The 17528-nt window shown below is 39.4% G+C and overlaps 1 protein-coding gene across 1 annotated transcript in view; it reads left to right on the top strand.

The window, feature by feature from the left end:
• Positions 1 to 17528, top strand: part of LOC103066307 (protein argonaute-3) — a 49600-nt gene that overhangs the window by 21252 nt on the left and 10820 nt on the right. Inside the window, exons 6-18 of the mRNA XM_007435167.4 lie at positions 1169 to 1303; positions 4307 to 4394; positions 4525 to 4672; positions 5669 to 5788; positions 7022 to 7144; positions 7322 to 7455; positions 8487 to 8671; positions 9748 to 9907; positions 10646 to 10736; positions 12038 to 12232; positions 13873 to 14007; positions 14612 to 14713; positions 17056 to 17255. Coding sequence (XP_007435229.1) covers positions 1169 to 1303; positions 4307 to 4394; positions 4525 to 4672; positions 5669 to 5788; positions 7022 to 7144; positions 7322 to 7455; positions 8487 to 8671; positions 9748 to 9907; positions 10646 to 10736; positions 12038 to 12232; positions 13873 to 14007; positions 14612 to 14713; positions 17056 to 17255 — 1816 coding nt within the window. The remainder of the gene's footprint in view (positions 1 to 1168; positions 1304 to 4306; positions 4395 to 4524; positions 4673 to 5668; positions 5789 to 7021; positions 7145 to 7321; positions 7456 to 8486; positions 8672 to 9747; positions 9908 to 10645; positions 10737 to 12037; positions 12233 to 13872; positions 14008 to 14611; positions 14714 to 17055; positions 17256 to 17528) is intronic.

Genomic DNA, 17528 nt, shown 5'->3' with positions numbered 1-17528 from the left:
CCTTCCCCAGTATTGGTCCCAGGCCTGGGGTTGATATTTGTCATTGTTTAATGGCCCCTGTTTGTTTTCTGGGTTTTGTTAGCAGAGTATTTTAGTTTGGGCTGCCTGTTGTTTTAATGATTTTTAGTTTTGAATGCCACCCAGAGTCCACTGGAGTTTGATGGCTAATAAATTTAAATAAATAATCTTTATAACATTCTTGTGAAGGAAGAAAGGCTCAAATGTAGCAACTAGCCAAACGTCAGCCAGGTTGCTCCATGATTAAGTGGGAATTGAGTGTATGATTTTGTATTTCCAATATTAACCACAATCATTTACTGAGATTCCAGATTAAATTAATTCTATTTGGCTGGAAATTTCTGGACCTCACCTTCATTCAAAAAAGGAATTCCAGATCACAGAGTGAATATTAGGTCCAGTAAAAACAAAATAAATTTGAATCAGCTGAAGAATATTGAAAAGCATAAAACTATTTCAGCCATCCCGAAATACAATTATATTAAAATGCTTTTGTCCAAAAACTGGAGCTGGAAAGAATGTAGGGTATACACTTAAATATTGGAGTTGATAAGAGAATGTGGAATCCGCTTAGCAATAGCAAAGTCAATATTTATTCATGATATAATTTAAGTGTGGGGATGCCACTCTAAATACAAGACAAGTTTCCTACTTAGTGATTATGTCAGTGAAGGAAACTGTTTAAGTGGTACATCAGTCTTGTAATGATAATTCTCTCACAACCAAATATGTTAAAAATTCCCAGTGTTACAGATTGGCATATTTGATGTCATGTTTGCCACTGCATCTTGTCTTGATGCCAGCCTCTGAAACAGAATAAATTAGAAGAAAAACAAAGAATCCCTGGGCTTTGTAGGAGGAGAGCTGTGTTAGTCTGGCAAAAGGAGTCTGACAGCACTTTTCTGACTAACACATTTTATTAAAAGGCAGGAGCTTTTGTGAGATGCAACTTACAAAAACTTAAGCCTTTTAATAAAATGTGTTAAGTCAGAAAAGGTGTTACCAGACTTCTAAAGAATACCTGAGATGAAATATACACCCCCCAGTTGATGAGATCCTTCATTTTAGAGATTGTATGACCAGAAAGAAACTATTTCACTCTTCACAGCTTTGAAGAACATTTATTTCCTTAAATTTTATTTTTCTCTAGTTTCTGCCACTGCCTTCTACAAAGCACAACCTGTAATTCAGTTCATGTGTGAAGTTCTTGATATTCACAACATTGATGAACAGCCACGACCTCTGACTGATTCTCACCGGGTAAAATTCACCAAAGAGATAAAGGGTAAGTAAAAAAATGTAGCACTGATCCACACAGTGCTATTCTTAAATGCTGCAAGAGGTGCTTGCTTAGATCTCAGAAGTCTCATTCATCAAAAATGTGTAATGGCACATCGTTTTTTGTACCACATAGTGACTAATTAGCATGGTATGTGTGTGATGCATAATGGATTTGTATTCTTAAAAATGTAACCTCTCCCAGTAAACAATGCAAGGATTTTTCCAGCTGTCTGGACTGCAGAGATTTCAGTGTGCATTGCCAGAAGGCTCTGTTGGCAGCACCGTTGTGCACTGTGTCTTTATCTCTGGCTTCCTAGCCACATTGTAGCATCTGCATCATCTCTGCTTGACTTTTACTTTTGTCAGCTACCACAGTGCAGCTTCCTGACAAAACTAGTTTTGTTACAGTATATGCCAGCTAAACAGTCACATTACAAATGTGCCCAGTGTAAGACATAGTGAGCATTGAGTTATAAATGACAGAAATGGTGTGTACAAATAGAACCGTCTGAAATATTTCTACTTGTTTCGTTTGCTCCCTGATTCAGTCAACAATCAAAATATTGTCTTGTCTGGTGTAAGGGTTAAGATGTTGGACTACAAACTGGGACCCAGAATCAGGTCCAGTATCAGCCATGGAAACACAATGGATGACTTTGGCCAAGTCATTCTCTCTCAGGCCAACCCACTTTGTTGGAGATTGTTGTGGGAAAAATTAGAGGAGAGAGGATTATGTATGCCATCTTGAGCTCCTGGAGAAAAGGCAAGAGGTACCAATAAATAAATAAAAATATTGCCATTATTGGAATTGGGAGAAAGCCACCACTTGTGAGGATATATTTTGTGTGTACTTGAAGCTACTTTGGATATTTTAAATCAAAGGATGCATATACATATTTTAGATTAGCAGCAGTAGTAGCCTGCCCTTTTTTTCAGAGAACGTAAAGAGAAAAACTTTCTTGTGATATTTGTCATTGCTTCAGACAAAGCAGGTTTGCTGATTAGCCTCCATTTCATTTCTGATTATCAGTGCTCTGCAGTGGCATTTGGAGTAACAGCTTTGGTTTCGGTTCCTTTATGGCAGGCCTCAGCAGTGTTTTTTCCGGGATAGTATGCCATGGTGTGATCTTGTATGAAGAGGGATGTAAAAAGAAGTAAAAGACCTCAAATGTTGCAGGTCCAGAAAGTCTTACATTTTGATACTCTACCCCCCTTCCAAGGTCTTATATGTTCTCACTTGAAATCTTACAAAAGTGTAGCCATTTTAAGAATATGTGTACACTTGGCTTGTGTGGATACTGTCTGGCCAGTTTTGTTCTGTGAGAAGAAACATGATTATGGATTCTTTGATTTAGTATCATATTTGCTGTTTCATTTCCTTTTAGCATTCATAGGCTATGGCTTCCTTCCACACTGGAGATGGACAGACTTTTGAGAAGGAAGGAAGTCATTGTTCTCTGCAATGTGTCCACTCACTCACAGGTAGTCCTTGACTTAGGACTATTCATTTAATGACTGTTCGAAGTTACAGCAGCACTGAAAAAAGTGATTTCCCACTGGTCCTCTCGCTTTTGACCATTGCAGCATCCCCGAAGTCATGTGATCAAAATTTGGGCGCTTGGCAACCAGCATGTATTTACGATGGTTGCAGCATCCTGGGGTCACGTGATTGCCATTTGCAACCTTCCCAGGGAGCTTCAGACAAAGTCAATGGAGGAAGCTGGATTTGCTTAATGATCACATGATTTACTTAATGACCACAGCCAAAAAGGTCATAAAATTGGGTGCGACTCACTTAATGACTGCATTGCTTAGCAACAGAAGTTCCAGTCCCAATTGTGGTTGTAAGTCAAGGACTACCTGTATTCATTTTAATCAAAAATTGTATTAATTTTCACTAAATAGTTTTACAGGTTTTTGGTAGTACTGGAATAGGAAAAAAGCCACCCCTTAACGCAAACATGGTTCTCTCTCAAAATTTGTATTCCTTGCATAAAGGAGTAACATGATGGCTCTATTTGTCTTGATTTTTCTAAGTCTGGACTTTTAGAGCTTTATTTCCCCAGATATGTCAAGCAGGGAGGAAGCATCAATAGGAAAAAAATGCCTTCAGGTGTTGTCTGTGCTCTTTGTGGTGGGAGAAAGAAAGTGCCATTTGCCGATATCAAAATCAACTTGTCTACATAGCCCAGTGGGTTTCCTAGATATCCCGAGCCTTTAGCTGGGCCAGCTTTGGGATAGTTCAAGCTAGCATATTAACATTCATGAGACTGATTTTTGATTTGGCACGCATAGAAAAGATACATTTAAGTCACCTTTTTTTCCTATGATGACAGGCTACCTGTGCCCCCTTTTTTGTAAACCCTGGAGCCCTCCAAGACTGGGCCATTGAAATTTAGCAGAAACTGTCAGACAGTGGTGCAATTTTTCATTTCTAATATAAGAAGTAAAATAGTGGATTAATCCTTCTGATTAACACACCAGTCATCACAGCAGTAACATAGCAATCCCATAAAATTGAGGAAAAGGGGAGGAGCCCAACATTCTCTTTCATTTTGGTGACATCAGTGCTTGGGGCTGAAAAAAATGTACAAAAGGGAAATTTTTAAAAAGCAAGCAAAGCCATCACTGCAAAATATTGCCTGGTCCAGTTTTGTAGGAAGGCTTAGGGGCTACAGATCTGTGGGACTATATTAGAAATGTCTAACCATTCTAATTCATTTCCTCCAAGGATATATGTAAAAATTGTAGCAAATCTTATGCAAGTGATGGATTTTTGTACATATGTCCAATGGAAAGTGGAAAGTATTAACATGATTTGTCCAAAGACCAGTTGGAGGGGTTTCATCTCTCCCAGATCCATATTTTTGCATTTGTAATGATGAATACTGAAAATGGATCCCTGCTTTGTAAAGCAGCTCCATAATAAGAAACCCTTATTCTGCTAGCTTGTGTCTGTTCAGGCGTTCTCTGACATCAGTATTTTCTCTCTCTTGTTTTCATCCAGGTCTGAAGGTTGAAGTGACTCATTGTGGAACAATGAGGCGGAAATACCGCGTCTGTAATGTTACACGGAGACCTGCCAGTCATCAGACGTAAGTACATGGTTAAACTACACAGTTATCACACTTGGCTAGAATATAATACATAGAATATGGGAGGAAAAAGTATCCATAGAGTCACAGACTTGTGCAAATTAACTATTCTTTCAATTCCGCTTTCCAGATTTCCATTGCAGTTAGAAAACGGTCAGACTGTGGAAAGAACAGTAGCACAGTATTTCAGAGAAAAGTACAACCTACAGCTGAAATACCCTCATCTTCCTTGTCTACAAGTGGGACAGGAGCAGAAACACACCTATCTGCCTCTTGAAGTAATATATTTAATATAGCAATTTTTCAAACAAGATCCCAGAATCTTTCATTTGTGTATTTGAAAAAGTTATTTTTTTAATTGCATACATTCTGTATATGTGAGCTTTCCTGTGAACTAAAGATAACATGCATCTAAAAAACCCTTTGCTCACAAAAACTTATGTTCTAATAAATTTGTTAGATTTTTAAGGAGTCAGTATTCTTTATGCCCAGAATTTTCCCTGAAACTCTAAGTGAACACATTAAGACAATATTAAGCCAAAACAAAAATAGTGTGACTTTTGGCATACTGTAGCCTTCTGAAAGTTGCAGTTGCAGCCCATGGGATGATGCTAAATTGGAAAATTTGGTTTGTCATCACCAGATCAGAGCTCCCATTGTTCCTGTATCAAGTTGAGAAACACTGGATGTAGAAGCTTTCCATTTTGTTTAAGTGTAATAGCATCTCACCATTTGAAGACCTGAAGGACCAAGTTAGGGATTGATCATCTTGGAGAAAATCTATGTGGTTGCTAAGGATTGACATTGACCTGATGGCACTTAATCAATTAAACAATAGTATCCAGGCAATTTATAAAAGTATTATCGATGCCTGTAGAACATGCTTCTCCAACCTTTGTGCCCTTCCCAGTTCCCAGACTTCTCAGCCATGGTCTTCATGCTCCCTGGGAAATTCTGGCAGTTGAACACCCATGTTTGGAAGACAGCAGAGTCATAGCAAGTTATTTTGGTGGTGGAGTTTTACATAGTATATAAGAAACATATTTGACTAGGTGCTCTGTTGTTGAGCTGTATCCTCTTTCAGGCACGTGCAACTGCACATGGCAGAGGAAGATTGATAATGGCATGCAGATCATGTGGGGAAATGTCTATACCACTGTAGTTCTTCTCTTTGGGAGCTGTTTTCCAGGAATAGTTTGAGAACCTTTCTGCCCGGTCACAGTTGCACAGTTGTTCATTGAGTGTCATAAGACTAATGCATAATATTTTTACAGGTTTGTAACATCGTGGCAGGCCAGCGATGTATTAAGAAGCTTACAGACAATCAAACATCAACAATGATAAAAGCAACAGCCAGATCTGCTCCAGATAGACAAGAAGAAATCAGCAGACTGGTTAGTTTGCCTCGGAATTAGAAAAATTATTAAAACGAGCTGGAAGGATCATTGAGGATCCAGTATGCTTGACCCTGTTTGTGTCCTCCTCACATCCCAAATATCTCCTCTCTTTTTTAACCATATCAGTTTACTGTTGTAGAACTTAGTATTGAAGTCAGCAATACTTATGCCAATGTGATCTTTCAGTTTTTCCTTTTTCATACATTTGCAAACATTTCTAAAATTCTGTTTTCACTTTGTCATTATGGGGTACTGAGTGTAGATTAATGAGGAAAAAAAAGAATTTTAACGATTGTAGTATCAGGCTGCAACATAACAAAATTGAAAAAAATGAAGGGGGTCTGAATACTTCCCGAATGCACTGAATATCAGCATCTAACTGGAGACCCCCAAATTATGTAATTTAATTCTTTCAATTTAGGTGCCACTCAACTCCAAAATGGCACTGGGTGGCTCACAACATGGCAAAGCAAATACAGTGCAATATAATTCAAGAAGACAAAAGCAACAAAATTAAATAGGATAATAGCAAAATAAAAGATGGTGAATCTGGCCAGCAGCCCAAAAAACATGTATCAACAAAACTTGCAAAAGGCTCAAACCACTCTAACCCAGTCGGTCCGACAGCCAGGTCTTTAAGGCTGTCCGGAACACTTTCAGGGTGGGAGCCACCCAGATCTCAGGGGAACTTCATTCCAGAGGACAGGAGTTGTGACAGGGAAGACATGACCCTGGGTCCCAAAGGATGACCCTGTTTAATTGAAGGGACCTGAAACATGCCAAAACGTGTCGTATCAGCCAGGCAGACACTGCAAGACACAGAAGGTCCCTCAAACAGCCAACCAGTATGCCGTGTAGGATTTTTCCAGTAGAAGAGAGTATATGTAGCTCAGGGTTGAAGCGCAGAGTCCTTGGTGTTCTCTGAGCTTAGTGGTTTTCTTGCAGATGTTTTGTTACCTGGCTAGGTAACATCTTCAGTGTATTCCTTGTTTTCCAACACAGGACTAAAAGTACTTTTTTTTAAAATTTGCTCTTGTTCATGACCACATAAAGGATAACATACATGATTAAATTACACTCTGTGTCACTTATTCTCTTTCCCATCATAGGTTTGTGAGAATGTGCATTGTTTCATATAATATTATCCACCTCAGTTAAGCAAGCTAGTGTGGTAGGACCTTATTAGAAATCTGCCATTACAACATAACTGTTGTCCCTTCTTTATCTCAGGTGCGAAGCGCAAATTACGATGCTGACCCATTTGTTCAGGAATTTCAATTTAAAGTGCGTGATGAGATGGCTCACGTGACAGGGCGTGTGCTCCCAGCTCCCATGTTGCAGTATGGAGGGCGGGTAAGAAACACTTCTCTGGATTTATTCTCATATAGTAAGTGGATTTGTAGCTTTGGACTGTCTTGATTAGTGATTTCATTTTCCTAGTCCCTGTCTACGTTTATGCAGCTGTGGCATAGCATCTAGTGCACATTGTGTAAACTGCAAGTATACTGATATTTCTATTTATTTATTTAGAATCGAACAGTAGCAACACCAAGCCATGGTGTATGGGATATGCGTGGGAAACAGTTTCATACAGGTGTGGAAATCAAGATGTGGGCCATTGCTTGCTTTGCAACACAGAGGCAGTGTCGTGAAGAAATACTAAAGTAAGCCTATTGTTCAAGCTATAAGCTGCTTCCCTCTGCCCTTAAATTTGATAGCATGGCTGCAATACTGATTCTCTGCTTCTCGGTTTATCCTTGATCTCTGAAAACATTGTTGCTGTTCAAAGAAACATGATTATGTGCCATCAAGTCTGTGTCAACTCTTAGTGACTACATAGATAGATTTTCTACAGTCTGTTCCTAGCCTGGTCCTTCAGGGCTTCTAACAATGCATCTGTCACCAGTGCGCCCATCACCATCCATAACTGAGTCCATCTACCTTGCTACTGGTCATCCTTTTCTTCCCTAACCCTAACCCTAACCCTTTCCCAGCATTATAGACTTCTCCCAAGAGATAGATCTTTGCATAATGTGTCCGAAGTAGGATAATTTGAGCCTGGTCATTTTTGCCTGGAGTGAAAACTCAGGGTTGATTTGTTCGATGATCCATCATTTTGTTTTCTTGTCTGTCCACAGTATTCTCAGGAGTCTTCCCCAACTCCAGAGTTCAAAAGTGTCAATATTCTTTCTATCCTGCTTCTTCAAAGTCCAACTTTCACTTCCACAGAGTGTGACAGGGAATACCATTGCTTGCGTTATTCTGAAGGTGTTCGTTGGTACTCTGTCAAATGCTAGTCTGTGGTGCATTTCTTGATTGCTTGTTCCTTTACTGTTTCTGAAACATTGTTCCTCAATCCGTTATTGTGGCAAAGGAAAAAGAAAAGGGGTATTTGATTTTGTATTGTATCGACCACACCTTTCTCTCTTGTTTGCAGTTTGTCCTTTAATTATACCTGCTATTCTTATCATTCAAAATTAGATTGGGTGGTTAATGCTAGCCTGTTATTATCTTTGGCTTCAGAACTGGCTGAAACTAATTCTCATTAATGATATAGCCTTCAGCTCTGGTTATCGCCCTCTCTACACTAGCCAAGTGATCCGTTAACCCTCACTTTTAGAGGAAAGGGGAACAAATATGCATGATTTCTAGTTGTACAGTATTCACTGTTTATCCAGTGTTTGTTTGTTGCCAGGGGTTTTACAGACCAGCTGCGCAAGATTTCTAAGGACGCAGGGATGCCAATACAGGGTCAGCCTTGCTTCTGTAAATACGCACAAGGTGCTGACAGTGTGGAGCCCATGTTCCGACACCTTAAAAACACCTATTCGGGACTCCAACTCATCATAGTCATCCTGCCAGGGAAGACACCGGTGTATGGTAAATAAATATCCAAATGCTTTGTATGAACTCTGCTTCTTTTAAATTGCCCTGAGAAAACCTGAGAACAAAAGTAAATAATCTTAGAATAAGTAGATGCTGTAAGAAGCTAGGGTTGAGGGCACAGCAAGTCAGGGTAACAAGGGAAATGCATGTTTTTAAAAGTCTTGTTATGTTATGGGGGCTGGGAAGAGGATAAGTTAGGGGTAAAGTTGTTCAGGAGGTCAGTTAAATAAACTTGATTGGGAGAAGAGCCTCTGTGGGAAAACAGACTTTGCAATAATGTATTTGGGAGAAGATAAAGCTTTCCACTATGTTTTGTTTTTTGCATCATCCATTTCTACTCTCATCATACAGATTGTAAACTTTTTTCAGATATTAGCTGGCAATATTTCCTTAATGTTTTCAGAGAATTTTGTGTGGATAAACCATAAAAACAAGGAAGGAAACAACAACAAAAATAAATACTTGAAAAGTAGTCTTGCTTTTCAGAACTTTGTTTATATGAAGGGGATCTTCTGAAGAAGACTTTGAGACCTTTCAATTTTTATAAGAAGTAGAGGGAGAGCTGGCTGGGATTTTTCTTCTGCTGTTGATCTCCCTCATTAAACTGAACTTCCTTGTTTTTGTTTCATCTTACTCCTCAAAACTTCTAGGAAAGATTAGCCCCAGCAAAATGCACATCAGCAGAGCTTGGCTAGCCTTTCCTCCCCACCATCGGTTTTGTTTCAAGATGGTCTGGACTTTTCCTTTGTTTTTCAGAAAGGGAACATACTGTTCAAATTGGTAAACTGAGAGAACTGATTTGCTTCTTCATTTAGACTGAGCTCCTTCCCAACCTGCTGTCCTCTAGATATGTTGGATTTAAATTCCCATGAGTCAAAGGCTATGCTGACTGAAGATAATAGAAACCACAATCCAGCCCATTTGGAGGGCATAGGCTGGGAAGGGCTAATCTGACTGGGTTGGAGGAGCTGGGCGTAACTTTCAGTAAGCAGATACAGTACTGCAAGGTCAGATTTTAGAACTGTTCCTTAGAACTTTGAAGATTCTTCACATTAATGCTTGTTTCTTAGCGGAGGTGAAACGTGTGGGGGACACACTTCTGGGGATGGCTACTCAGTGTGTTCAAGTCAAGAATGTCATAAAAACGTCTCCTCAGACCCTCTCTAACTTGTGCCTAAAGATTAATGTAAAACTGGGAGGAATCAACAACATCCTTGTACCTCATCAACGGTAAGAAATCTTCCTTAATGTGTTTGTAGAATTTTGTATAAGAGTACATGCATCGAAACTGAAAAACTTTGGGGAATTACCATTTTCTGATGGTGCAAGCTTACAAAACCTACAGGGCTATTTGGTCACTTCGGTAGTCAAAATAATTTATAAATTATAAAATAATTTATAAATTTTATCTTTATAAAAATAATGAAGAGGATTAAAGAAAACCTTAAAAAATTGTGTTGGTTGCCTTGAAGTATTTTTGACAATCAAGTAGGAATCTTTAAAAATATGCTGCTATAAAAACTTGCACACCTGAGAAGAGGCATTTTCAGGCAAGGAATGAACGCTCTAAGATGGTACTTATTTTAGCATGGGGGCATCCCCTAAAACAGGGTTCCTCAACCGTGGCAACTTTAAGACAGGTGGACTTCAACTCCCAGAATTCCCCAGCCAGCAAGGGGAATTCTGGGAGTTGAAGTCCACCTGTCTTAAAGTTGCCACGGTTGAGGAACCCTGCCCTAAAATGAAAGATTATGCTTTGTTTCACTTGTAAATGTAATGTATTTTTTTTCAGAGAAACTAAATTCTGTAACATGCAGTTGCTAGCCATGAAATTCTTTACATCCCTAGCTGTACAACAGAAGTATCTGCCTTTCTTTCCTTCCAAAATGTGAGGTGTGTGTAACCCAGGACCTGCTGACCATCATTTAGAGATTAATACTGCGGTTGATTTGTCCCTTTTTTTAAAAGACCTTCTGTGTTCCAACAACCAGTGATCTTCTTGGGAGCAGATGTTACTCATCCACCTGCTGGGGATGGAAAGAAGCCTTCCATTGCTGCTGTAAGCTACGTTATTTATGGGTCTCTCTCTCCCCCCCTCCCCCCCCAATAAATTGAATGAGAAAGGTGAGGAACTTGGATGAGACAGAATGAATGTGCTTATGAGGTTGGATTGCTTTAAACTAGCTCTTTAATTGTGTCTTGTGGGTTCACCAGCCATTCTTTCTGCTTAGTGTGCCATTGTGCGTGGATTAAAACTGTTCTCTGGTACAGGTGAATAATTTTGAGGGTTACCTGTAATTTCTATACACTTGGCTTCTGTGAACCATTGTATTTAACTTGCACTTTCTTGTCCATCTATCTTATTAAGGGGCAAAAGAAAGTTAATTTTTAAAACTCTGTTGTGTACTAAGTTGTCAGCATTTATGTGCTGAGCATTGCCAATGATATGGATAAGTTATGGGGTGTGGACGCACCTTTCAGATCAGCAGCGCTGTATTAAATTCTTCTGTGTCTTTGTCATGAGCGACATATTTGCGCATGTCAGAATATGCATGCATTTGTGACGTGTTGATAAAGCACATAGCAGGCATGTAATTCTTCTTCCCCAAAATGATACCAGATGGATAAATGTTTAGATCAATAAAAATACTCCATTTTGAAAATAAATCATTAAGATGCTAGACTAAGAGTGGAAAAGTCAGATTCAAGCTCATCCTGAGCCAGAATGGCTCTCTAGTTGACTTGTGAGTCTTAATCCTATTTCCCTCACTGGGTCATTGTTGATGAAATTGTGAGGGAGGGTATGCTGACTCTTGCTATCTGAGGAAAGATATGATAAGAATCTAACACATGCATTTTAAAACTTCAATTTAAGTGACAAGTCAAAGCAACAACCATAAAAAAAATTATTTATTTATTAGCTGAATGGCCATAGAGCAAAGTGGTACTGCAATCAGCACAAACCGTACAATAATTGAGAGGAAGAAAGGCAGACAAGCAGCTGAGTTTCATAGCTGACCTACACGTCAGGGACCAAATATGGTTTAAGTGAATCAGGGTGGCTTCATCTTGAGTTTTTTTATCACATCCCATGGAGAACCCTGAAGTGAGCAAAGCCCAGCAGAGACTAGTAAACATTGTCATGGCTAGCAGACTCCTGTACTGAAATTAATAGAAGAAAAGAGACAGTAAGAGATTTTCATAATCTATTTCAAGCTTTTTACTGTTCCCTAAAATCTTTCTTCCTCTTTACACAGTTCCATTATACAGGGAAATAATCTTTTCCCTTGGCCAAAGAAAGGACATTTGAAACATGGTCCCTATGGAACCATCATTTTCATGTATCTCTTTTGCTTATAGGTTGTAGGTAGCATGGATGCTCATCCAAGCAGGTACTGTGCCACAGTGAGAGTCCAGAAACCCCGCCAGGAGATCATCCAAGACTTGGCCTCCATGGTTAGAGAACTTCTCATCCAGTTCTACAAATCAACCCGTTTCAAACCCACACGAATCATCTTCTATCGCGACGGAGTTTCAGAAGGACAGTTTCGACAGGTCTTAATATCTGTTTATGTCACAATTATGTCCTGCATAGTTAACGGGGTATTTCAAAGGAAATAATGATAACATTCAAAAACTAGTTTGGTGGGAGAGTGCCAAGGAACTTAAGTCTTGCATTCATAGCAAGAAAAAATAAAATAAAATAAAATAAAAACATAATGAGCCCTTAAACACTATCAAGATCCCTACTGTCAGCATCACTGCCACCAGAAGGTTCTTAAAATCTGTCAACAAGGACATTGCTTGAATGACTGCTATGTAATGCACTATAGTCGTGTTGAATAGGGCTTGCCCTTGCATTTATCGTTCATCATTTTCCATGCCCCCAGCTTGGGAACATCCTTTTGAACATCTTTTCCATTTGGTTTGCTGTAAATGTTTGGACTGAGTCCAAGAAGATCCAGGTTCAAGTCCCACTTGATCATGAATCTCACTGGGTGACTTTAGGTTGGTTACTATCTTTTAGCCCAACCTACTTCACAGGGATGAAGTAGAGACCATGTATACCTTTTGCTCTTGGAGAAAAGGTGGAATATACATGTAATAATGATAATGGGCAGATAAATTTAAAAAGTGCCAATTGTAACACAGGCAGTTTAGTCCTGTTCTTTGCTTTCTATTGTTTAGTCAGTTATTTGTTCATAAGAAGAGATAGCTATTTGGTCAAGGTCAGGGTTTGCACAAAAAGTATTTTGAAAGTTGACATATGCAGTGTCTTATCTGTTAAAATCCCTCAGTTATTCTCAATAATGAATTGTGTTTTGGATAATTCCAAGAGTAATGTTAAGATGAATCATGTTTACTTACAAGAGATGGAAAGATTGCAAAGAGTTGGGATATTCTATATTAACAAAGCAGTGGATACAGATCTTAAGTGTGTTTCCTATGACCTCAGGATGAGATTAATTCAACAAAAGAACTTTTTAAAAGTTGACTCCTCAGAGAAATTTAAAAGGGCTAGTCGCCAACCTCATCCAACAAGAATATACAGTGATGGAAAGGGCAGTTACCCTTTCATTATAGTCTTGCCTGTTTTGGTTTAATGCCTATAAGTTTGTTAATATTGTCAGCATATTGTAAGTTTAAAAGTGTGAATGTGATTTTAAATTATAAATAAAAAATGGTATGGAGGTACCAAGCATGGCAAAACAGAATTACCCTTTTACAATGGCGAACCATCACAAATTCACTGTCCCAGACTGATTATATGAGTTTGCTATGTACAAACTGACTTTTTATAAAAGGAATGGAAAGGCTGACCAATAATATTCATGTGGTCAAGGTTTAAACATGTTCTAAAACTGAGCTGTTGTCTTGTACACAGTAACTGTAATCTGTCTAGACACTTTCCTTGAACTGTGTTACTGCAGAAGAGTAACATATGCCTCTCCCAAGTAGCTTTCCTCTAGAACAGCGTTTTTCAACCTTGGCTGCTTTAAGATGGGTGGCTGAGGAATTCTGGGAGTTGAAGTTCACCCATCTTAAAGTTGCTAAGGTTGAAAAACACTGCTGTAGAAACTTGAGGCTGAAAAATTAGAAATATTGTGTTTGTTTTTCAGAACAGAAATCTGATTTAAGTTTTCATGCTTGTCGCTGTTTGAGAGTAGGCTAAACATTTTATTCCTCTACTATAGGTGTTGTATTATGAGCTGCTGGCAATTAGAGAGGCCTGTATCAGCCTGGAAAAAGACTATCAGCCTGGCATAACGTATATTGTTGTTCAGAAGAGGCATCATACGAGGCTGTTTTGTGCTGATAGGACGGAAAGGGTAAGACTTGTCCCACGTCAAAGCAGTTCTTTCTAGGCAGGAATTGCAGTCGTCATCCTTGGTACAGATGTAGAATAGTGGAGTCTTTGCAGCATTTCATGTTCATTTTGTTGCAGTTCTCACAATAGTTCAGTAAGGTAGATAACTGCTGTTATCCCACATCTTGGGGAAAAATCTAAGATTCGGTTATAATGACAGGTACAATTTCGAACAGAGACTTCCTGATTTATAGTTCAGGTTCCATTAAAAGGTTTTAACCCCTCATCCTGCAAGGTACCTTCCCCAATCTGTACTGGATTGCAGCCCCCCAAATTCCCAGCTAGTGTTGGCTAAAGGTGGCTCAGATAGCTTTGGAAATAGATGGAGTTCTTTGGGTTGTATGATTAATTTATGAATATCATTGGATTAACTTAAAAAGTTCCCCCAGTTAATCAGGCAATCACTTTTTAATTTTTTTTTAATGAAACGTGTATGAAAAACTGACAGACAATTGCTGCATGGAAGGTGTAAAGCCTTTCAAAAGATTTTGTGCTGTGCAGAGTTGGAAAAAATAAAGTTTTTTTTTTTAAACACATTTTTTTTAACACTTGAAATTACATTCCAGGTTGGAAGAAGTGGAAACATCCCAGCTGGAACCACAGTAGATACAGATATCACACATCCTTATGAATTTGATTTTTACCTCTGTAGCCATGCAGGAATACAGGTGAGAAATGAAGTGTACAGCTGCTGGACCAAGGCCTGTAGTCACGCCTATCCAAATTTGGTGTCACTGGGCAGATGAGAACAAAATCGTATTTTGTCCAGTTTTTGACTGAGAAAACTTAAATCAGCAAAGACTGATCTAAAGCAAAATTACCATTTATCCTTCAGTTATTTCCACAAATGCATACTCATTGGTTATGACAAGCATTAAAACCTTGATTTGCTACTGAACAGAAGCTTTCTCCCGTCCAGGGTGATAATCTCAAATGGAATCTATTCTCTAGCAACCATAAGAAAAGTGATGTAGTTACTTTAAGGTAACTCTTGTATCTCTATCCAGTTGTCTAAGTTTGTACTTCAGTGGTTATTCTGAAACAACAGACAGAATAAATTATTCTGCATTTCTGAGGGATGTGGATAGTTTTTGAATTCTCTTTTAAGTTCCAACATACAGGAAGTGACTCAGACTGTATCAGGGCGGCTAAAATACAGGTGAAACTCAAAAAATTAGAATATCGTGCAAATGTTCATTTATTTCAGTAAGGCAACTCAAAAGGTGAAACTAATATATGAGATAGACGCATTACATGCAAAGCAAGATATGTCAAGCCTTACTTTGGTATAATTGTGATGATTATGGCGTACAGCTTATGAAAACCCCAAATTCACAATCTCAGAAAATTAGAATATTACATGACATCAATAACACAAGGATTGGAAATAGAACAATATCGGACCTCTGAAAAGTGTAAGCATGCATATGTACTCAGTACTTGGTTTGGGCCCCTTTTGCAGCAATGACTGTCGCAATGCGGCGTGGCATGGATGCTATCAGCCTGTGGCACTGCTGAGGTGTTATGGAAGACCAGGATGCTTCAATAGCTCCGCTGCATTGTTCGGTCTCATGTCCCTCATCTTTTTCTTGGCAATGCCCTATAGATTCTCTATGGGGTTCAGGTCAGGCGAGTTTGCTGGCCAATCAAGCACAGTAATCCCGTAGTCATTGAACCAGGTTTTGGTACTTTTGGCAGTGTGGGCAGGTGCCAAGTCCTACTGGAAAATGAAGTCAGCATCCCCATAAAGTTTGTCTGTGGAAGGAAGCATGCAGTGCTCCAAAATCTCCTGGTAGACGGCTGCGTTGACCCTGGACTTAATGAAGCACAGTGGACCAACACCAGCAGATGACATGGCTCCCCAGATCAACACAGACTGTGGAAACTTCACACTGGACTTCAAGCATCGTGCATTGTGTGCCTCTCCATTCTTCCTCCAGACTCTGGGTCCTTGGTTCCCAAATGAGATGCAAAAGTTGCTCTCATCAGAAAAGAGGACTTTGGACCACTGGGCAGCAGACCAGTTCTTTTTTTCTGTAGCCCAGGTAAGACACTTCTGACGTTGTTTGTTGTTCAGGAGCGGCTTGACAAGAGGAATACGACATTTGAAGCCCATGTCCAGGATCCGTCTGTGTGTGGTGGCTCTTGATGCACTAACTCCAGCCTCAGTCCACTCCTTGTGAAAGTCCCCAACACTTTTGAATGGCCTTTTCCTGACAATCCTCTCCAGGCTGCGGTCATCCCTGCTGCTTGTGCACCTTTTTCTACCACACTTTTCCCTTCCACATAACCTTCTATTGATGTGCTTTGATACAGCACTTTGGGAACATCCAACTTCTTTTGCAATTGGCTTTCCCTCCTTATGGAGGGTGTCAATGATGGTTTTCTGCACAACTGTCAGGTCAGCAGTCTTTCCCATGCTTGTGATTCCTACTGAACCAGCCTGAGAGACCATTTAAAGGCTCAGGAACCCTTTGCAGGTGTTATGGATTCATTAGCTGATTAGAGTGGGACACTTTGAGCCTAGAATATTGAACCTTTTCACACTATTCTAATTTTCTGAGATTGTGAATTTGGAGTTTTCATAAGCTGTACGCTATAATCATCACAATTATACCAAAGTAAGGCTTGACATATCTCGCTTTGCATGTAATGCGTCTATCTCATATATTAGTTTCACCTTTTGAGTTGCCTTACTGAAATAAATGAACATTTGCACGATATTCTAATTTTTCGAGTTTCACCAGTATATCATGAGAGCCCTTTCTTAGATGGCTTGGAATCAGTTAATTGCCATGCCTGTCCTGCTAAATGGAAAAAAAAAGTTGCACTTCTGGAATGTTCTAGAACAGTGTTGCTCAATCTTGGCAACTTTAAGAAGGGTTAAATTCTCTGGGAGCTGAAGTCCACCCATCTTAAAGTTGCTAAGGTTGACAAACACTGTTTCAGAAACATGATGTCAAAAGTTAATTAATTGGACTGCTGGAACTAATGTTTTCTTTTTCTTTAGGGTACCAGCCGCCCCTCGCACTATCATGTTTTGTGGGATGATAATTGTTTTACTGCAGATGAACTTCAGCTGCTAACTTATCAGCTCTGCCACACCTACGTGCGCTGCACACGATCTGTGTCTATACCTGCACCAGCTTATTATGCTCACCTGGTAGCATTCAGAGCAAGATACCACCTTGTGGACAAAGAACATGACAGGTAAGAATGACTGCTAGCTGACTACCTAAAAGCCAGAAGTTGGCTCTGGACTCTGTTGTCTACTCAGAATTGTCTGAGTAAGCTTGGCTTTTTAAAAAGATTTCTTGGGCTAGCGGTAGCCCCGCTTCATCGTACATACTTTTGCTTGGGGTTCTCTGGGCTTAGGGAAATCAGTGCTGAAATAGAGATTAAGATTTCCTTTTCTGTATAGGATGCATATTTAAGCTGTATAGCCTGTACGTATGCATGTCTCCTGGTTGCCAAGTTCAGCTT

Source organism: Python bivittatus, unplaced genomic scaffold, assembly GCF_059951505.1.
Source record: "Python bivittatus isolate LINGU-HERP-01145 unplaced genomic scaffold, Pbiv_v1 ctg000260_np1212, whole genome shotgun sequence".
Taxonomy (NCBI): Eukaryota; Metazoa; Chordata; class Lepidosauria; order Squamata; family Pythonidae; genus Python; species Python bivittatus.
Note: the sequence above shows the minus strand (reverse complement) of the source record. Positions and strands in the feature narration are given on the sequence as shown.